At 44.0% G+C, this 22,572-nt stretch overlaps 2 protein-coding genes across 2 annotated transcripts in view; one reads left to right on the top strand and one right to left on the bottom strand.

Moving 5' to 3' along the window:
• Nucleotides 1–1,813, bottom strand: part of SLC4A1AP (solute carrier family 4 member 1 adaptor protein) — a 33,359-nt gene extending 31,546 nt beyond the window's left edge. Inside the window, exon 1 of the mRNA XM_065400980.1 lies at nt 1,253–1,813. Coding sequence (XP_065257052.1) covers nt 1,253–1,813 — 561 coding nt within the window. The remainder of the gene's footprint in view (nt 1–1,252) is intronic.
• A 245-nt stretch (nt 1,814–2,058) lies between these two features.
• Nucleotides 2,059–20,910, top strand: SUPT7L (SPT7 like, STAGA complex subunit gamma). The gene is made up of 6 exons (XM_065400710.1): nt 2,059–2,134; nt 2,823–2,862; nt 3,018–3,454; nt 11,706–12,030; nt 14,544–14,781; nt 19,697–20,910. Exons 3-6 carry the CDS (start codon nt 3,042–3,044, stop codon nt 19,957–19,959), a joined length of 1,239 nt encoding a protein of 412 aa, XP_065256782.1. The 5' UTR covers nt 2,059–2,134; nt 2,823–2,862; nt 3,018–3,041; the 3' UTR covers nt 19,960–20,910.
• The last annotated feature ends 1,662 nt before the right edge of the window (nt 20,911–22,572 follow it).

The raw sequence follows: 22,572 nt of genomic DNA, 5'->3' as shown, positions 1-22,572 counted from the left end.
AAAGAATATTTTCTTCCTTTGGACTAATTCATTCCAAATTGAGAAATCGTTTGGCACCAAAAAAGCAGGAAAGCTTGTTTTTCTTTTCCAGATTATGAACAAACAGGAAAATGAAGACGACTGAGTTAGCTGCAGAAGCCAATATTTTAAGTTTCTCATGTTGACCTGGCTGATGTAGTCGATTTAATTTTTGCTTTGTTTTTTTAAATATTTCATTTAACTATTTTAGTTAAAAACAATTTTAACAAAAACAAACCTGATTTTAAAAAACTTGAATGTTAAACTAAATTCAAAAATTCATATGCTTGTTTTGTTAAAATATTATATGTTTGCTGTTGAAGAAAAAATCCAGAATACATAACATTGTTGTTTTAGTTAAATAAAACAATTTAAATGTCTGTCTGATGATGTTCTCCTCCTAATACAGCATGGCAAGAAAATCCTCAAAATATTAATGATTAACCTGTTGAATTGGAGATAGTTCACCTCCCAACAACTTCATAAATATCTGCTTCAATTACCTTTGGTAAATTAAATAACCAAACAATCATTCATTTTCTGATATAGGTGTAAAACTAATCTGAAAAGTTTTCAAAATAACTCACTTTAAAAATGTATAGTGTGTACCTTCTAAAAATGAAACCTACATCTCTCTCTGAATTGTGAAGAATATGTATTAAGATTATGACAACCAACAAGAATGCACTTTTCTGTAGAAATCCATGATTAAATCGAGTCTTCCTGACTAGGTGCACGGACCCTGCTGCATCCATGTTTGTCAGATGGTGTGTAGCTACAAGGGTGGCATTAGGATGCTACACAGCAATAATAGCAGCATAGACCTGAGAGGCATGGTTTGGGTGGGGGTAGAGCCCTGCAGGCAACTTACCTAGGTTCAGGTACATAGGGCACTTTGCTCTACTCCCTTAAGCAGTGCCTACACTGCTGTTTATACCTGTGATAACTGGACACACAGAGTCTGTACTCTGCACATCACTGCAAGTGCAGCCCCACTTTCAGAGGCATTTTCAGGTGCTGCCCCTGGACAGTTTTGGGGGTTTACAGTCACATTTCTCCGTTCGGAGACAGGCTGCCCCCACCTGCAGGCAGGGCGCCCCCCAGAACCCCGCCTCCCGTACCACAGGGGCTGGAACTAGGGGTGCACCGCACCCGCTGGCTTGAAGTGGTTTTCACCATATACAGGGTTGACAGTTTGGGTCAATGGCTCTGAGCGCCCCCGCTCCGCACCCACCTGCAGCAGGAAGAGGCGGGAGCTGCCCCCGAAACGCAGCGCGTGCCCCACGCGCACCCGGCAGTAGGTGCGGGGCGGGAGCCGGGCCTTGTTGAGGAAGGTGCCGTGGGTGCTGTCCAGGTCGTAGACGTAGAAGCCGGGCTGGGCCTGGCCGCGGTACTGCAGCACGGCGTGGTGCCGCGACACGGACGGGTGCTCCAGCGCCAGGGCGCAGCCCGGCAGCCGCCCCACCAGGAACCAGCTCCTGCCCTCCAAGCGCAGGGTGCCCACGATGACGCCGCCCTTCAGGGTCTCCAGGCCGTAGCCGGCCTCGGCTGGGGGAGCGCTGCCCCACGGCGGCTCCTGGTAGCGGGGCTGCGGGGCTGCGGCGGGGAGGGGGCCAGGGGCCGAGCTCGGGGCCCGGGGCTGGGGCGGGCTCTCCGCCGGCGGCTCCCCACCCGCTGCTTCCCCCTCGGGGTCCCGGGGAGCGGCGCCCACCTCCTTGCCGCGGAGCGGGACCGCCGGCGGCAGCGCCGGTCTCTTGAAGGCCCCGAACTCGGGTCCCTCGGCCACCGGCTCCATCCCTCTGGGCTCGGCCGCTACCAGCCTAGCGGGTCCCCGAAACCAACCCCCCCCCGAAACCTGCTCCACGGCAGCTCGGGTTCCGCCCACGTCTCAGCGCCGCAAGGGCTCCGAGCCCCGGAACCAAACAGCGAGGGAGAGGAAGAGCGCGGCGAACACCCCCACCCTCCAGGCAGCACGGGACTCCGGGGGACCATTTCCGCCAACGGAACATCGTTTACATCCGGGTCAGAGGTCAGCGGCTCAGGGACGATCGGAGTCCGTCGGTTGCGAGGTGTCAACAGCGCGAGGCTGCCGGCGTCTGTTGCGGGCCGGGGCTCGGTAAGGGCGGGGCGGGATCCTCTGCTCCGGTCCCTCCCCCTGTGCTCCCCGCAGGGCTCAGCGTGACCTACGGGCGCTTCCCCCCGAGCCGGTGGCGGCTCCGCTCCCTGACTCCCCTCCAGCCGGGCCGCAGCGCTCACAGCTCCGGGGTCTGCTCCCGGCTTCGCCACTGACTCCTTGCGTGGTCCTGGTCCGTCCCCTCTCGGCAATTGGGGGCTGCTGTCCCCAGCACGGTGCAGCCGCAGGAGGGGCCCAGACTTCCCTAAGGTCTGGAAAGCCTACGGGGGAAAGCGCTGCACAAGTGCAAGGCGCTGCTGGGAATAATACTTTGTGCTTCTGCACCCAGGCTGGGGTTCCATCTCCTGGGAGTGTTATAGACCAGTTCCGGCGGCTGAGTGGGGGAGTAAACTAAAGCAGTAAGTCATATGGTTTGTTCTGAGTTCTTACTGCTCTGATTTACTGAAGAAAGATCTATGTGGAGTGCTCAGATGACTGATCACTGAACACCCCCAGGAGCTAATTCCATACACACAGTGGACCCATTGGACTTGTAAACTTCTGAAATTTCTCCTAGACAAGGCAAATTGGGTTGTCAGTTCTCCCTCACCTAAAGAAAGAAATCACAGAAGAACTAAAGTCTGCATTATAAATGTGAAACAACCTTACGGCTGTCTTTCTTTTTCTCTAGGGGCAGCAGCCATGTAATCTCTTAAGAACAGCACCCTCTTGTAAGTGTTCTGAAGATCATACTTCTTCTCAGCATGTCCTTGAATGAGAATTTTTTGCTGTTGATAACTGGAAGGGTGCTTGGAGTTTCCTAACCCCTTTGTTTCTTCTATCAAAAGCCCACCGTCTTCTCAAAAGCCTTTCTCTGTTACTTTAGGTGCTATACCTTATTTGTGTCAAAATGCTGCGATATTGGGGTGAGATTCCAGTGTCGACCAGTCAGGCCAACCGTAGCTCCTTTGATTTGCTTCAGCGTGAGTTTCGCACTGTGGAAGTCCAAGATCCTCCATTACATCAGCCCTCTGCAAACAAGCCCAGGCCACCCACCATGCTGGACATCCCCTCGGAGCCCTGTAGCCTCACCATTCACACCATTCAGCTCATCCAGCACAACAGACGGCTGCGCAGCCTCATTGCCATGGCTCAGGCCCAGAACCAGCAGCAAGTGGAGGGCATAAAGACAGACGAGAGCGAGCCTCTGCCATCCTGTCCTGCCTCCCCACCCCTCCCTGATGACCTGCTTCCTCTGGATAGCAAAACCCCCAAAATGCCATTTCAGCTAAGGCACAGTGATCCAGAGAGCGACTTTTATAGGTGTGTTGATGTCACTTTGGATTAAGTCTCTGCTGCAATGAAGTCGGGCAACTTTATATGTACAGAGGCAGTCAGATGGATCCTTTTCGGGGGAGTGGCTGTCTCAGAGGATCATTAAGGAGGGAGGGAGACTAAGGTATAGTGATTAGAGAAGGAGACTAAAGTCGGAAATCTTGAATTCTACTCTTGCCTGTGTATTCATTGGCTATCTGTAAAAATGTGGTTAGCAATTCTGATTTGTCTCTCAGCAGGGTGAGGCTTAGTGTTTGTAAATGTGTTTTGACATCTGCTGGAAGGAGCTGTAGAAGTTCAATGATAGTTTTTGATCTTTAGATTCCTCATTTAAATCCAGTTGCTGATTCAAATCCAGTTTAGAGAATTGTATGGTTATGGACACTGAATTCCCTTCTCCCTAAAACTGGCTTTTCCAGCTGAGGGCTAGTGGGACAGTTTGTAGGAAACTTGCATTGCTTCTGCCTCTGCTCCACCTGTTCTTTGGGTAAATAATAGGGGTCCAATCTCTGGGGTTTTCAAACAGCAATCTTTATTTTGCCAGCACTACATTAACAAGAGAGAGTGCGTTTTCTACAGGATGCCGAGGTGCTTTACCGACTGTATCGTTTTATTTACAGAGATCACTCTCTCACCATTATAATACAGTATGCTCTTAGATGGAATAAGGTAGCCACTCCATACGTGTTGTAGGAGAGAAGAATAACTTCTATTGAAATAGGGGGAATTTAGGTCAACATAAAGTGATTAACCAATTGAGTTTGGATAGGACCTTAGGGTTAACACCCTTTCTACTCCTGCTGTGGGATCTTTAATGACCACAAATGGCTAGGAATTCTACTTTCTGTCTCACTTGAAAGTAGAGCAGGGCGACATTTTTCAGCCAAAACCTTTTTCAGTGAGAAATGCAGATTTGGCAACACCAAAATGTTTTGCTAATTTGTATCAATTTTGCCAAATTGTTTGGTTTAAAAACAACAACAAAACACATACAAAAATGAGAAAAAATCAAAATGTTTTGGCACCTTCAGAACAATATTGTGTTATTTGAAACAATTAAAACTAAGTCCAATGTTTAAAATGGTCTAAATTAAAACAAAATATTTTGATTTTGTTGAAACCAAACAATTTGAAATTTTTTTTTGGTGTTTGGATTTGCTGAAAATTAAAAATAATAATTTTTTTTTTTTTTGGTTCAACCCAAAACAATTTTTTTTAAATTGCCAGTGAACCATGTTGGGGCACTGTTTCAATAATCACTTTGAAAGAACAACATCATCTTGTAAAGAAGAAAAGGTCAGCAGTATAAAGATAAGATTGGGAATGCCAACTACGTCAGAAAATAGTTGTTTATATCATCAAGTTAAAATAATAATAGTAATGTGTACTTCAGTATGTTGCCTTATACCTCAGGACCTCATAGTGTTTTGTAAATATCAGTGAATCAAGTCTTGTAGTACTCTTGCAAAAACAGGCATCATCTATGTTTTACAAATAGGGAACAGAGGCATATGGGTGAAGTAGCTTTTCCAAGGTCACTCAAAAACTCATGTTCCCTGCTATGTCATAGAGCCTAGATCAGGGATTGGCAACCTTTGGCATGCGGCCCGCCAGAGTAAGTCCCCTGGCGGGCTGGCTGGTTTGTTTACCTGCTGCGTCCGCAGGTTCGGCCGATCGCGGCTCCCTCTGGCCGCGGTTTGCCGCTCCAGGCCAATGGGGGCTGTGGGAAGCGGCTTGGGCTGAGGGATGTGCTGGCCGCTGCTTCCCGTAGCCCCCATTGGCCTGGAGTGGCGAACTGCGGTCTGTGGGTTCCGCGATCGGCCGAACCTGTGGATGCAGCAGGTAAACAAACTGGCCTGGCTTACTGTGTGCCAAAGGTTGCCGATCCCTGGCCTAGATCATGACTTGTAGTCATGTAATTTAACCATTAGATGCAATTAATGCATTTGCCCTACTGACTTCCTTTTTCAGACCTCCTCAGGTACCTAAGATGAGAAGTCAAGTGAGGCTTACTTGGATCTTGTTTAACTTTGCATGCAGTTTGCATAGCTAACTCATTCTAACTTGTTTCATTTCACGGATGTGTTAAGCTTTTTTTTTTTTTAAGTTGAGCTTTCATTGTAAAGGTTCAAAATGTTTTTGATCAGATTTCACTTTGGTTTAGACAAATGTTGTAAATCCCTTTCATGTTTAGAGGGAATGAGTAATTAAGATAGTTCTTGATAAAACCAGAACCCCAACCCTCTCCTTGTCTACTACAGTCATTGAAGATGGTCTAGGGCAGGAGTTCTCAAACTGGGGTCGGGACCCCTCGGGGTTGCAAGGCTATTACCGGGGGGGGGGGGGGCGAATGTGTGGGTCGTGAACTGTCAGCCTCCACCCCAAACCCTGCTTTGCCTCCAGCATTTATAATTGTGTTAAATTAAAAACACTTTTTAATATATTTTTAAGAGGGATCACACTTAGAGGCTTGCTATGTGAAAGGGGTCCCCAGTACAAAAGTTTGAGAACCACTGGTCTAGGGAAACAATATTTATAACAGTTAGCCACCTAGGAAAGCTTAAGGTCAGAAATGTGAAAAATTGGTGCAGTGCAACTTGGGAGTGACATGTTTTGTGGGTTACAAAGAGGGAGTTTTTAATGGGCTGTGGTGAATTTGGAGTTTAATGCAAAACATGGTTTAATTGTGTGCCTCACAGATTAAACTGTTTTAAACTCTTGCAGGACAGGAACTTGAAGGTCCATGTAGTGTATGCTTTTATTCAGTTCTAGGATAGAATAGAGAAAATCTCTGTGTTGAATTGACATTTTATGTGAATAAAAATAGCAGCTGCAGTTACACTAGCTAGAATAAAAGTACAAAGATTGTCAGCCCTCGTTCTTCAGTGTGTAAGATCATAAACAGAGATCGGGAAGACATTTCCTCTTTATGATACGGTTGGCTTTTATATTTTCCTCTGAAGCATCCATTGTGTTCCACTGCCAGAGACCTAGTATCAGACTAATTGGATGACTGAACTATTCCAGTTCCTTTATTCACTGTAATAACTCCCATTCTAGAGGAAACAGAGTGTGTATATACTTACAAAAAGAAAGACTAGCAGGTTTTCATTGGTGTAGGAACTGAAAACAGAGGGTTAAGTTCTCAGCATTGAAAGTTTAATGTACAGCAGATTTATAATTACCATCTGAGCTGGAGACTTCTACCATAACATGACTGCTAGTTTTCTCTCTGTCTGCCTCCAACGGCCATGGAATCATCTTCAAAAGAGAGACAACCTACTCCCTCACTCTTTTCCCTCCCAAAGCATCTCAAATGCTTTTTCTCACTTGCCAATAGAGGTTTCTTAGCTGGCCTCCATTGCTGTTCTCTCTGATTCTGTTAGTTGCCTCCCTGACCTTCTGGTTCAGGTGCAGGCGCCACACCCCTCCCAGGTTGGGGAGTGGCAGCAGGCAGGAAGTACCCACTAATGGTTAGGGATTGATTTTTTTCCAATGGGGTTGCAACTTGCATGGGGAGAATGTGCTGAGGATCAGGATTTCTGATAGTAGAGACTGGGGGATGCAGAGCAGATCAGCCCTCTTTCTCTGGACTAGTACAGTAGCATCTTATCCTCAAATCCCAGCCAGTTTAGGTATAATCCACCTGGGAACTTTTTCCAAGGGTGAAATCAGCACTAATTATACCAGTTCCTGGCTGTCCCTGGACAACCGGGCGCAGGCAGATGAAAGACAATGGAGACACTTAAAAAGAGGTGTATTCAGAAAGGAAAAAGAGTATTGGCCTTCACAACACCCTCTGGCAAAGAGTGTTGTGAAGGCCAATACTATAACGGGGTTCAAAAGGAAGCTAGATAGATTCATGGAAGATAGGTCCATCAATGGCTATTAGCCAGGATGGGCAGGAATGGTGTCTCTAACCTCTGTTTGCCAGAAGCTGGGATTGGGTGACAGGGAATGGATCACTTGATGATAACCTGTCTGTTCATTCCCCTTGGGGCACCTGCCATTGGCCACTGTCAGAGGACAGGATACTGGGCTTGATGGACCTTTGGTCTGACCCAGTATGGCCGTTCTTATGTTCTTAAGAGTCCCCTTGCCCAGCAAAGCTCTCCTTATTGTAATCATTGTGTTCTCCAGCTCTGTGGCTCTCAACCTTTCCAGACTACTATACCCTTTTCAGGTGTCTGATTTGTTTTGTGTACCCCCAAGTTTCACCTCATTTAAAAACTACTTGCTTACAAAATCAGACATAAAAAATACAAAAGTGTCGCAGCACACTATTACTGAAAATTGCTTACTTTTTCATTTTTACCATAAAATTATAAAATAAATCAATTGGAATATAAATATTGTACTTACATTTCAGTGTATAGTATATAGAGCAGTATAAACAAGTCATTGTATGAAATTTTAGTTTATACTGACTTCGCTAGTGCTTTTTATGTAGCCTGTTGTAAAATTAGGCAAATATCTAGAGGAGTTGATACACCCCCCTGGAAAACCTCTGGTTGTGAACCACTGCTCCAGCACACTTTGTAACTAATTTAACCTTGTTTTTCCAGCATCATCCTTTGCTCTTTTGCATGGGGGGAAAATGGTTCTCAAGTGATGGGAATTTTTGCACCTCATTTGGTAAAAATCAGCTCAGCGGTGTAATGTTTCATAAAATTGAAGTGCTCATGAGAAAGTAATCTTTTCTTTCCCTAGACCTGCTGCTAGTTCAGTGCTCACCTTTGGCTGCCTATGACTTCCTTCCATTATTTTACATGAGCGAACCTCAGTTGTTGCTCCACGTATTGAATTGGCCCAATTACCTTCACTTTAACATGCTAGTTAAACAGGAAATGGCCCACCAGATTTTCCTTCCTTTAAAGGAAATGGCCTTGCTAGAGAGCGGCTTGGACACAAGAATGCTTCTGATTGCTTCATATGGGGGCAGTAGATAGATGGCATGCTGTCATGTTAAGAGACTGCCACATAAAATGTGCCATTTTATGAGGCTGGCAACCTCATTTACTCTGAAGGCTAAGTTTGATTGATCTGAGTTGGCAGATTTGTCAGTTTGCTCTAAAGTGATATTCTGTACATTACGGGCCCATTGACGGGGATGGGGAAAAACCAGCATTTCAGTTTATACATTCTTAGGTTGGGTAGATGGTTTTTCCTCCATATCGTCTACCGCAGTGGTGGTCCATAAAAATGTAGAGGTGTTCATAGATCTTTATGTAGATCTATGATGTAAATGAGGATCTATTATTGTCAAATGGGCCAGTATCTCATAGTATTTATGGTAACTGAAAATAGCCTAGATACTCTTCTGCAGAGATGATCGAAATCTAAGCCACCAAATTACACACTTGCAAGTCTGGGACTTGCCAACCCATGGTGACTAAATCTTAGGGGTAAAGATTCTTCTGTTTATTCATAGCTACATGACACTGATTAAGTGTTAAGCAGGCTCAGGTTTGGTTGGTAGCTGGATGGGAGACTTCTTGGAAAGCATTAGAAGCTGTAGGAAGTGGCATTCTGCAGTCAAAGTCAGTAGGGATAAGTGTTTAGGAGTGCTGTGTTTCTGGAGATGCCAAACTATGAATGAGGTGTAAAGCCAAGGTTCTTACTAATTATGGTCATTTAAAAAAAAAAAAAAAAAATCTTATGGCCTTTTTTGCAAAGGTTTGTTGCTACAAGAACACCTTCAATGTAAAATTCGCTCTTCTGTCTGAAAATGTTTTCCTGTTGATAAAAGCACTGGCAAATATGAGGCTAGCTCAAAGGAGTTGAGTGGGGGAATGTTCTCTCTCTCTTCCCCCCCCCTCCCCAAGTCTGTTTACACAGGGCGTTTGACAGCACTTTGTGTATAGGAAGTTTCACTGTTTCCCCTGTATAACTAATTCATTAATCACCTTCTCCTGTTGTTCCTGTGAGGAAAAAACACCAAAACAAAAACAAACAAAAAACCCAACCAGGAAACTGTGTTCACGAAACTACAAAAATTGGGATGGAGACACAGAGAGAGGCACAGTACCTGGGAAACTGTCTGTTTCTGTCTCTTTCTCTTTCTCTCTCTCTCTAAATGGATTAGATTTTATATTGACTATATTCCTTTGACCTCAGTGTCCTGGTCACATGGTAATTAGGTTCTTTTCCAGCATTCTTCTTTGCTGCTAAATGTTGCTGTGCATTGTTAATCAGTAGCTGGAGGTGGTGGTGTATCCCAAATGGGCTAACTGAATTATGTCTCTAGTGTTTAAGCTTGCAAAGTGCCTCATTTGACAGCTATTAACTATATTTAACCATGCCTCTCTACCCACCTAAAAAGAAAGGACCAGTCCCTGGCTTTGACAGTGGTTCTCTTCCGCTGTGGAAGAAAGTGGAGAACGAGTCCCCCTGTGCTGATGGTGTAAGAGGCATAGGGCTCTCCGTGAGCTACTGAAGAGTATGGCAATACAAAAAGGGTACAAAACAGCATGGATGATGCTTGGGCTACAGAGAAACTAGATGATCTTTCAATTGGCGTATCAGAGCACCTGCTTTCTCCATTCTAAGGCAGATGGCATAATTAAATAAAAATCCAGATGAGTCACTTCATAGAGATTAATAACTAGGAGGAGTTAATGACCTGGGGTCCACACAGCTACTCTTATTCCCCCAGGTAATACCCTGATCTGAGGCTTTTCCTGTACTATTAATTGTTTACTTTAACTTTATTATTTAAAAGAATTTCATACTAGTGAAAAATGTGGAGTTGAGAGCCTGGCAAATGAAGCCGTCTACTAGGTATCCACAGAAGGGTTTTGGTACTGATAGCAATAGTGCATGCTTCCCTCTTACTACGTGACACACACATACCATGGCTCAGCCCTGTTTTGCGGGAGCCCTCTAAGGATCAGAGGGGAGTTGAAGCTGTGAGGTCCATGCATTTTTTCTGAGACTGAAAGGTGCCAGTTGTGATGGTATGTTCTATGGTGTAGACATCTGCATTCTAGGCATTGCAGTGAGACCAACCTCTCATCTTAAGCAAGCCACTAAGCAGTTAGCAGATGATATCTGTAAGGTATCAAGTGGTGGCAAGTTATTGGAAACATTTGGTGGTGCAAGTGTTTGTGGAGGAGGTGAGGAATTAGGAAGTTGGGTTTGTAAGGAGATCAGAAAAGGAAACTGATCAGAAACTGAAGGTGAAATTAACTGGTCTAGTTTAAGTGCTGGAACTGAGTGAAGTATTAAAAAGCAAACAAAAACCATACCAAGTGAACAGAAACTATGAATTTTAAAGTCTGTTGGGCCAGGCATATGCTCTTTTGTCTTTCAAATTCCTCAAAACTTTTCTTTCCCCTGTGAAACTCTCAAATACTAACCCACCTCAGTAAAAAATTATCACCCACTCATTACAAGAATATTGTAAATGTTGTAAGCCAGTGGTTCTCAGCCTCTCCCATACCTCTCCTACCCTCTGCTTCCAATCCAGCTGGGATGTAGCCAGGACCCCCTCACCCTCAATATGAGGAAGGGCAGTGTGGTCACAACCCCTAAGCCTAGAATCCCTGTTCTAAGACAGCGCCTTTCTCTGGATCTCCCAGCATGCTTTGTGTTACATTGCAAATTGTACTGTCTCTCCCTTCCTGCTTCTTCTATAGCACCAAGTGCATTGCTTAGAGGTGACCTGGAAAAAATGGGCTTGTACCTTTTTGTGTATACTTTATGATTTAACAAAGTGTGTGTGCTCTGCTTGTTTTTTTTAACATTACAAATTTACATCTTGTCTGTCTTGGAAGCCTCTGTGGATGACTGGAGAGATAATAGGCCTGTGACATTAGAGATAACAAGGAAGTGAAACCTGATTAACTGAGAGGGGAAGAGGTTTGCATTCAGGTTGTTAAAACTCATTTTTTGTGTGTGTGTTTAGCACCTGTTTAATTCAGACCTCTGGGAGAAAAGCTCTTGGTTTAATTAAGGGCTGAGAAAGCTCAGTCCACATTTGAGTCACTCAAGGAGTCTTCCAGCATAAAAAAGAAAGATGATATTTGTCAGGAAAAAAAATAAGCAGCCAATAAACCTTCTAGGCCTCCTCCATACATAACAGAGATGCCATAAAGGACCCAAACCCAACTGCTTTTCCTTTACAGGTCACCTCTGCTAAATTAATGGCACAGATCTTTTAACAGTCAACAGTTTTTTCCTCTTCCCTATTTTCCTGAGGTGGGCGAAGGCCTGCTCATGTTGTCCTCTCTGCTTTTAGAGGGAAAGGGGAACCAGTAACTGAGCTGAGTTGGACCTCCTGCCGGCAGCTTCTCTACCAGTCCATGGCCACCATCCTGGCCCACGCGGGGTTCGAGTGTGCCAATGAGAGCGTCCTGGAGACCCTGACAGACATTGCTCATGAGTACTGCTTGAAGTTCACCAAGCTGCTGCGCTTCACTGTGGATCGAGAAGCTCGGCTTGGGCAGACGCCTTTCCCAGACGTAATGGAACAGGTGTTCCACGAAGTGGGCATTGGCAGCGTGCTCTCTCTGCAGAAGTTCTGGCAGCACCGCATTAAGGATTATCACAGCTACATGCTGCAGGTAAGGATAGAGATGTAAAAAATGCTGGTTAATGAAAGACACTCCCAGTGCAATCTCTTGTTGCTATATAGAGAACTGTCTGGATCAGCGAGTTAATGTCCAACTAGATCTCTTATTTTGGGGGGTCAGGGAGGGTTTTAGTAAAAATGACCAGAAGGCGAGGCTAGGAGTGTTGTGGTAGTAGCATGCCTGGCCTCTAAGGGAGGAAGCCCCTTAGCTGTCTGCCCCTTTGCCGATCTAGAAATATGTGGGTGGTTGGCCCGGGAGGAAGCTGTGTTTCTGTCCAGAAAAGTGGGTCAGCCCAATAAAGGAGGTAAGAAAGGAAAATTGTTTGGACCTTCCCCATCTTCTTTTCTCCACCAGAAGCTTCCACAACTTGTTTAATATTGAAGAGTTCTATTGTTTGAAAATAGATGATCAAACAAGTAAATTCTTCTACAGAGAGCGCCTATTCAACCAGAGAATTTGTGATTAAATTACATCAAATACTGGATCCATAATTTATCTGATCTTCCATAGATTTGTGTAAACCACCCAACAACAGAAACAGGATACTTTGATTTCCTGATGTTCTCTAGAGTCTAGTTGAATAGAATGGTAATCATGCAGTGAGTGAGGAGATATGCATAGTACTAGAAAGCCCTTGGTATTTGTCAGAATGACTGAGTGAGTTAAACAGTGTTCAGCTTGACATACAAGTGAAACAATTTCCATGTAAGGGAAACAAAATTCAGAAGAAGGAAAAAGTCAGTACTGATTTATCAACTTGATTTCTATTTCTGTGGGTCATTGGGATGTTTAGATGTATTTTAGTAAAGTAAAGCAGTGAGCACACAAACCAACCTAATTGTAACATATAGCTCGTGAAATGAGGTGGTTTGTTGAAACTGTACAGAAAGTTCAGTCTGAGAATACACTGCCGTGTAGTCTTTCTGTGAGCTGTTAAACAGCTGCTGCCTCCTGTTCCCAGAAGTGGCTGCATTTTTCAGTGAATGCTGAAACAACTCCTGGTTCAGGGTGAAACAACTCTGGATTTGATAAAGCTCTTTGGAGTGAAAAATGCAATATAAATTTCTGTTATCACTGCAGGGAACTGGTTTCTTTTGAACTAGTTTTTCCACAGAGTTAAACGCTGGCATATTGTTTTAGTGACATAGACATAAAGATATTCTCCCCTTCATGGACTCATGTAAATGCTATGAATGTGAAGGAGAATAATATTGATGCTCATTGAGAAGAGAATTGTACCCCCTGTAGAGTCCATGACCTGAGGCAAAATCTGCCTCATCTGATCTTCCTAGGGATTTATTCTGTGCTCCCTACCTTGGTATTTGAGAGACTTTTGGGGCAGCTCAGTTGCACTTCCACACACTTCCTGCATGGCAGGACTTGCACAGAGTTTGCATAAATCAGAGACCTGCAAATGTCAGTGGCGTATAAATTGTGAGTGGTTCTGATCTTTTTAAAAAAAAAAAAGCTACATCATCTGGATTCCTCTTCACTAAAAGATTTTTTTGTTCAAAAATGAAGATTGTATTGGTTAAAATAGACTCTTTTTGCATTATGAATACTTTTTGTTCAATTTGAATGTTTAGAAAACAGACAGATTCTAGCTAGTAATCTCAGTCCCCACCTACAGCACCCGTTGCTGTTTTGAGGTCTGGGTTTCCCGCATAGCTGTACCACTACAGCTCACTCTTGACTTGCAGTAACCTCTGCTATTTTGGGGTGTGTCTAGATGAGGAAGTAGGTTTTGTTTTAAAACAGCTGTGCCACTGCACCTCAGTCTAGACCTGTAACAGTCACTGTAATTCTAACCTGGGCCTATCCAGAGCAAAAGGCTACTGAACATTACAGAAATGTGCAATACAGACAAGCACTAGTAGTAGCTAGACTTAGACTGCAAAATTCACTTCATTGATGATGTATGGTTGATAAGAACCTAAGTTTCTAGAGGTGAAGGGTTGCTGCTGAATTTCATCCCTATATTCATTTCACTCAAATGGCTGGAGAAAATGTTCACTGTATTTCTGTTGTTGATTGAACAGAAGATAGCCAGGTTCTGTAGGTTGTGATTAAAAATGGTGACAGATAGCTCAGAAGTTAAGTAGTTAAAGTTTAGGAGTGGGACTCAGGACACACATGGGTTCTATTTCTTGTTGTGCCCCAGACTTGCTATGTGATCTTGGGTGGGTGAGTTTGTTAATTTCTGGGCCCCCGTTTCCCCATCTATGAAATAGGGCTGCTGATACTTATTCACCAGACAGGGGTGCGTTAGGCTTTTTGAAGCCTTAATGAATTAACCCTGTTGAAGTCCTTTGAAGTCATCAGAAGTTGTGAAAGGACAAATCATCATCATTATTATTAATGTGTATAATTTATATCTGCCTGAGTACCTGTTTCCTTTGATTAGAAACCAGTGATCTGTTGGGGAGAGGGAACACTGCAACGCAGTTGCTTTCACTGCTTTGTCTGAAAATTCCATCCTTTTTGTCTCCAATGATCACTGGCAGGTTAGCAAGCAGCTCTCCGAAGAGTACGAGAAGATTGTCAACCCTGAAAAGGCAGCAGAAGACACAAAACCTGTGAAGATTAAGGAGGAGCCGGTCAGTGATATCACCTTTCCCATAAGTGAGGAGCTGGAGGGAGATCTTGCATCTGGTGACCAGTCTTTGCCTGTGGGAGTCCTTGGAGCTCAGAGTGAGCGTTTTTCTGCCAATCTGGAAGTAGAGGCGTCCCCACAGGCTACAGGTAAGGGGCAGCCTTCTGTTGTAAACACTCCCTCAGCTTTTCCAAATGGCCTCATGTATTTTACTTTAGCAAAGCTACAGCTGATGGGGGTTGTTTTTGGTCATGTGGGAGGAGGGTTCTGTTTTAAATTAAAAAGCAGCAGTGAAGTTTATTTAAAACCTTGCACAAATACAAGATACAAAACAGGGAGCAAAATGTAATGTAGTTAATGAAGTGCTAGAGATTTACCCCATACAAATAGATTGGAGTATTCGGCAGTAATACTGCAAGATGCAGAGTTTGCACTAATGTTACTCTAATGATAGCAGCCATTGTGTTAGCATAAAAAGTATACAGTAGAAAATATTCTACAGCAATGGCTGCAGTCACTGGAAGCATTAAGCCCTTATGGTGTTCCATTCTACAATAATGGTTCAAGCACTGCAGCTTACAATAATATTACTCAAGTGTTTGCTGCTGCTAGCATAGAATTATGGTAGTATATGTTTGAATAAGGGTAACCTTCTGCCAATCCAGTATAACAAAGGGAAAAGACTTTTGAACACTTGTAAAATGTGTATAAGAGGAGGGCCAACAGACTTTCCTTTTGCATATGAAGCAACAACACACAAAAAAGCTGCTCTTTATTCTGATTCCTAATGAATAAACAGTTACAAAAAGAATCCAGTTGATTTTCTGTTTTTGAGGTGGTGCCAGGAGTTTACCACTTCCTGAAACAATCAGCACAGAAATAGTTTCACTTGCAATGAGGAGCTTGTCTGAGGATGCCTGTTGCTGGATTAGTTTGGGCTTGTTTAGTTCTGCCAGCTGGCTGCTGGGGGAGTGTCTAGTTTGTTAGTTTTCTGTGAAGTTTTACAGTGCTGAACGCACTAGCCAGGTAGCCCATGACTCAAGGCCAGAACTTTCATGTAATGGAAAAATTGTGGTCCACATTCTTTGACCTGGGTATAAGAGCAAGAACCAAATAACGAGGGAAGGGGGAACTGGTTGATGGGACTTAGAGCTCACCTCCAGGATTGAATTTGGCCCAAGCTGGTAGTGATTGATTGTCATCACCTTCTGATTGCTATTTGATCAGTTATGTGAAATGGGCTGGCAGCTCTCTGTCCCATTCTAGTAGATGAGTGTTCACATCACAAAACGACCACTAAATTAGCAGCTTCAGCAAGGACTGATTGGGCCATGGAGACTGAACTCCCCTCTTGCTCCTAGAAGTCATCACTCCAGGTCAGAATTGAGGCATGTTGGTTGACGGTGTGGGAGAATCTTGTACCACTACCGTCTGTATCTACATACAAGTTTCAGTCTCTATGGCTATCAAGTCAGCACCATGCACCGACTCTGAGTTCTCTGGAAAATTATGAAGAACTCCCACATTCAAAGAATGTGTGTTTTGATTCGTATATACAACCACCTGAACTCAGCCATTCCCCGCAGAAATAAGTGTTTCACTCAGAAACCCAGTTAAAAGTGATGAGGCCTCTTCTATTAACCTTAATCCAAGTTACATGTGCACTGAGGGGAGACTAGATGTCAGAGTCTACTAGTTGTTTAAAGAATAACACACTGTTGAGTTTTAAAAAACACAAATCGCTCAGATGTTTTGCTGGGAGCTTGTATTGTTTTCTGCAGTGCCTCTGAAATTTGAAGTGCTCTTATTTTGTGTGGGAGGGAATGGTGAACTACTCCTGGGCCATAAGGGATTATGACTGATTCATCTGAAAAGCTTGCTATTAGCATCTACCACTTGAAAGACCCAGAGGATAACATACTAGCTGTATATTAAATGCCCTGTGCTCCTCTGATATCAGACTGATGTTTTCTAATTATGAATAGACGTGTTCTGTTCCTCTCTGAAGATCCCTGTTCACTGCACAAGGGCCTGTGTGTGCTGGAAACCACATCTCTCTCTAAAGGAGTCCCACTGTGGAGCTGGGCAATGTTGAGTGCATAACATCAGATGAAGGGAGAGGAAGCTACTGGAATTAGAATATGGGCATCTTCAAAATGGGAATTAGCCTATTAGGGAGACAGCAATTAGGGAGACAGTCCAGTGGTTTGAGCACAAAACTAGGAGCCAGGGGCTCCTGAGTTCTAATCCTGCTTCTGAGTATGTCCTTTGTTATGGTCATGGGCAAATCACTTCATCTCTTTGCAGATGGGGGAACTTAGACAAACATTGGGATACTATTTCGTTGTCATGTCATGATAGTGTTGTGAAGATTAATACGTTAATTTGTTATGTGCTTTGATGTTAAAGTGCTCTGAAGATGAAATGTCCTGTGTAAACGTTAAGTAGTTTGACTCATTGGTGACAACACTCAATGACAAAGGGAGCTAAAGGGAATAGGCCTTAATGGTGAAGAGAAATTGGTGAAAGAAGGAAACCCTCCAATTATTGTTTAGACTGGGACTGTAGCCTTAAGCCTGATAGCATGTTAATGATGTATCCTCATGGTTGAGAAGAGGATAGATTCACTTGTAATGAACATAATGGGGATTTTTAGTGAGGCTTCTGGACACCAATAGGCTCTGTAGTTCTTCCTGGCTGTCTAGCTCCTAGACCAACACAGCCTGTGCTGCCTGCTGCCCACCACATAGGGTCTCCCTAAGCCCTGGTTTGGGCTAAGCAGTTGTGGAAGGTTTACAATGCAAACACCGTTGTGATGTTAATGGAAAGATTCTCTTTGTATAATTACTAGTAACAGGGGAAGTACAAAATGTTTGGCTCGGCACCCAGAAGCTTAGATGCTTATTCAAACTTGAGGTAAGCCTCTTGAGTCTGCAGACTAGGTTTGGAAATCTCCCAGGCTGGCTTCTTAGTTTGTATCTGCATTTTATTTTTCATGTGAATTTAACCCTGACCTCCAGGGATCAAATTTCAGGTGCGAGAGAAGATTTCAGTCTCCCTTCAGTCCTTGGTTGTTATGCTAAGACTCTCAACAAGGGGCCCAATTAGTATCAGTTGTGGTAGTGGGTTTTTTCTTTTTTTCTTTCAAAATAAATTTGCAGAAATAACAAAAATCTATAATTATCCCTCTTAAGGACAAAATTAAAACAAAACAAAATCCACCCATCACTGTGTTTGGGGAAAAACAACAACAACAACAACTTGGATATAATCTTACACAAAAGGCACATCGATCCAAGGATAGAAATAAAATAACTAACTTCTTGATAGTGTTGGGCTTTGTGATGTGGACATTTAGCCACTATGAACTGAACTAAGAACCACCCAGTTCCTTTCATATGGGCCACTGAACAGATATCAGATGACTGATGGCTTAATCACTATTTACCTGAATAGGGTTTGAACCAAGTGACCAAGAAGTGAAAGGTGCCATATCTCATGGCCAATCTTCTGAGCCTCTGAGAAGAGACTTGCTTGTAATCTGATGCTTTTTTGCTTCTGGTCAAGCCAGGGATGTGGTGTGAATGGTCCTCTTCTACTTGATTTCAGACAGGACCAGGAGAGTTGGCATAAAAATGAAAAATGGGCAAAGGTTTGGTGGTCCACTAACCCAGCTTTCATTGACCTCCTAAAGGAGTTCTTGGTTTAAGTTTTGGGAAGAAATTACCTTTTTTTTTTTTTTTTTTTTTTTTTTTAGCACTGTGATAGCACCCAAGAATCCCAAATAGACTCTGGACCCCATTGTGCTAGGTGCTATACAAACACTTAGGACATTACAGTCCCTAACCTGAAGCACTCAGTGTAACTGAAGAGAAGATGCAAGAAATGAGTGTAACAAACAATAAGAGGGAAGGGTGGGAGAGAAGATGAAGGTGACTTTAAGAACATCACACAGTGGCATGGGTGAACAATGTGCATAACCAATAATAATGAAGAAGGTTTATAACTTTTTTTATCCAATCACTTTTAAAATTCCTTATGAACTTCTGGGCTCCTTAACAACTGCCCTTCCTCCTCCCTGAAAACATGACCTAGGTATTGCTGCCTAGTTTGTTTGTTTTTTCTTTCTATACAGACTATCCCCAGTTGGCACCTACCTAGAATTATCAGTTCCTTTAAAATAAATACAAACTATACCCACAGCTCCCTCAAACAGTGCCTCCCACCATAGAGCATCTGCTGGGAAGCCACTGTGGTGATGAGGATTTCTCTGCGCCCTGTGGAGAGAAGGGATGGGTCCCTGCAGGTGTCAAGTACTGGAGGGCAGGAAGTCCAGTGATCACTTGTGGAGCTCTGATGTCCCTGCGTTCTGAGACTGTGAAGGTACTATCTGGGAAAAAAGCATCTTCACTGGGAAGTAAGAACTCAGCAGCACCAGCTAGTGCCAAGAGCAGCACGGGTTTAGCCAAGATGTCCTGGTCCTGCATGGAGCTAGGACTTGGGGGGCACAGCAGTATCTCCATAGGGTGCTGCCTTTACGGCCTCAGGGAGTCACTGAGGAGAGGATTCCCCCATTTCCCATCTCTTCACAGAACAGCTTGGACCAGAACACTATAGGGCCTACAGAGGCCATAAAGGCATCACCCCATGGTGATACTGCAGTGTCCTCCAAGTCCTGACTCCATGCAGGGCCTGGGCATCTTGGCCTGACCCCTGTGCTCTTGGCACTAGCTGATGCTATTGAGTTCTTGGAGGATGCCTGGCCCTTCTAAAACTGACTCATTCTCTTGGGAAATTCCGCAGAGGGCTGCAGTGAAAAGAGGCGAGGGGCAGTGCGGGCTTAGTCAGCCCCTGCCCTAGGAGGGAGGTGATCAAAGGAAATACTGCTTTTATATGCTTTGTCTTTTTGTTTCACAGCTGTTCTGTCTCCAACCTCGTGAGCCCAGCCTTAGGGGGTAGCCTGCTCTTGCTCTTTCTCCACTGATCCTGCTGTTCTTTGCACCTGTACATCTGTTCCCAAGCACTCTTTACTTGGTGCTTAATGAGTACTCTGTCTCTCTCCAGGTGCCGAGGTCAATGCTTCCCCTCTCTGGAACTTGGCTCAGGTGAAAATGGAGCCTCAGGAAAGTGAGGAGGGCAATGTTCATGGGCACGGGGTCCTAGGCAGCGATGTCTTCGAAGAGCCCATGTCGGGCATGAGCGAAGCTGGGATGCCGCAGAGCCCCAATGGCTCTGAGAGCAGTTATGGTTCTCATTCTCCTGACAGCCTGATGGGCTCCTCGCCTGTCTTCAACCAACGCTGCAAGAAGAAGCTGAAGAAGATGTGAAAGGGAAGAGGGCTTTTTTTCTTTCGAATCCTGCTAATGTGTGACAGTGACTTGAAATGAGCCAATAGGGCCCTTGGTACCTCGGGGACTATAATAACCAGTGCTGGCCCTGGGTTTTGGGGAACAGTCTGTGAAATTATCATGTGAGGTTCGATCTGCAGTGCACATCAACCCACCCATCTTCATTCTGCCCATGACTCCTCTTCCCATTGGGCTCTGCTTTGCATCCCCATCCACGAGATTGCAGGAGAATTCAAAATGGGACCCGTCCCCATCCTACAAACATGGCAGTGTCACCAGATCTCTGGTGGGGTTGGAGTGCGGGAGAGAAAGCAGGCTAGTAGTCTTGTTGACAGTGGCTGTTTATACTCACTGAGCCAGGGGAGTCAAGGCTGCATCTTGACAGTGAGCTTCTCAAAGTGGAACCAGAAGCAATTAGCCTTACCTAGCGCTGGCCCTGGTAATAAATGGTTTCCTTTATTTTGTTGGATTGTATGTGGCAATTTCAACCCAACTGAGTTGCCCTGTTTGAAGCTGCTATCTTGACATTTGAAATAGCTTCTGTTTTGGTTCCTGTTTTCTTTTAATGGTGCAGCTGATTGATAGCAATAATTATTTTTGTTCTGTGGATCCACAGCTAATGTTCAGCTCAGAGCTTTTAATTTGATTCATTGAGTGTCTCTCTTAACAAAAGCTGGAATGATCATGAGTCAAGTAGGAACACTGGCTTAAACCGGCTCTATACCTATAACCCATTGGAAGGTTAAAGGGAGGTTTACTGAGCCTCATATTTGTCCTTACAATTGCACATTAATCTTCTGAAAGAACAAGCTCTAGGCAGAGTGTTTTTGTTTGTTCATATAACATTCATGGCCCTAATTCTCTTTCTTGATTGTATTTCATGTTCATTGTACAGAAATAGAAGCCAAACAAATAAAACTCTCCTGTGTGTCTAATAAGACTCAGTGGCCATAGGGTTTCATGGACATCAGTGTTAAAAACTGTTGTCTCAATGTTAAAGGTACTGTCTAGTGGTTAAAGAACTATCCAGATATTTAAAGCATGGTTGGTTAAACAGAGGATTTGGGAAATCTTTGTTCTGTTCCCAGCTCTGTCAGTGACTCCTGTAACCTAGGGAAGATGCAACCCCCCTGATTTTGTTTCCCCACTTGTAAAAAGGGAAAAGTAATGTGATGGGTTTGGTCACAGAGACCCCCTTGGGACTGTCACCTGATGTGCTGAAATTACCTCTGAGCTCGTTTCCCCTGCCAGCTTGGGACTTCCAGAACCCTGCCTTGTTGAGCCAGACACACTAACCTGCTGCAACACAGACCCAGGGTCTGGTCCATGCTCCCAAAGCTGCAGACTTAACTGAAAACATCTCAGCAAGTTACCTGTCTCCAGCACCCAGCTCCCAATGGGATCCAAACCCCAAATAAATACGCTTTACTCTGTATAAAGCTTATGCAGAGTAAACTCATGAATTGTCTGCCTTTTATAACACTGATAGAGAGAGATGCACAGCTGTTTGCTCCCCCAGGTATTAATCACTTACTCTGTGTTTATTAATAAACAAAAGTGATTTTATTAAGTATAAAAAGTAGGATTTAAGTGGTTTCAAGTAATAACAGAACAAAGTAAGTCATAAAGCAAAATAAAACAAAACGTGCAAGTCTAAGCCTAATACATTAAGAAACTGATTACAGGTAACATCTCACCCTCAGAGATGTTCCAATAAGCTTCTTTCACAGACTAGACTCCTTCCTATTCTGGGCCCAATCCTTTCCCCTGGTACAGTTCTTGTTAGTTCGAGCAGACATCTCAGTTGGTAAGCAGGGTCTTTCTCATGACTGGCAGCCCTCTTAGTCCTGTTCCACCCCCTTTTATAGCTTTGGTACAAGGCAGGAATCTTTTGTCTCTCTGGGTCCCCACCCCTCCTTCTAAATGGAAAAGTACCAGTTTTAAGATGGATTCCAGAATAGGTGACATGGTCACATGTCACTGTAAGACCCCTAGTCTCAATTTTTCTTGGGTTGGCCCACAGGTACACAGGAAGGCTTGCAGGTAAATAAACCATTTACAACCAATTGTCCTAGTCAGTGGGAGCCATCAAGATTCTAAACCACCATTAATGGCCCACACTTTGCATAATTACAATAGGACCTCAGAGTTATACTTCATCTTTCTAGCTTCAGATACAAGAATGATACATGCATACAAATAGGAGGAATGTATTCAGTAGGTTATAACCTTTGTTATGATACCTTACAAGAGACCTTTTGCATAAAGCATATCCCAGTTACATCATTCATAAGCATATTTCCATAAACAATATGGAGTGCACAAGTAATCACAAGTAATACCTGCCTTCCAGTGGTGGTGTGAGGCTTAATTAATATCCATAGAGCACATCGAGATACTCTGGTGAAACGTATTATGGGAACTGTTATAACTGGGTGCGATTGTTGCTGGATGGAATGGGGAAGGAGAGCCCCAGCCACTGAATGTTTTCAGGACTTTTAACTGGCTAAGGATGAAAGAATAGTGTATCTGCCACTCTCTGGAGCTTTAGAAGAATCTCTTAAACCTCAGTCATAAGTGCTTTTTTTAGAT

This window comes from Emys orbicularis, chromosome 3 (genome assembly GCF_028017835.1).
Source record: "Emys orbicularis isolate rEmyOrb1 chromosome 3, rEmyOrb1.hap1, whole genome shotgun sequence".
In the NCBI taxonomy this organism is placed as follows: domain Eukaryota; kingdom Metazoa; phylum Chordata; order Testudines; family Emydidae; genus Emys; species Emys orbicularis.
The sequence above is the reverse complement of the archived record's forward strand: the minus strand, read 5'-3'. Positions and strand labels throughout refer to the sequence as shown.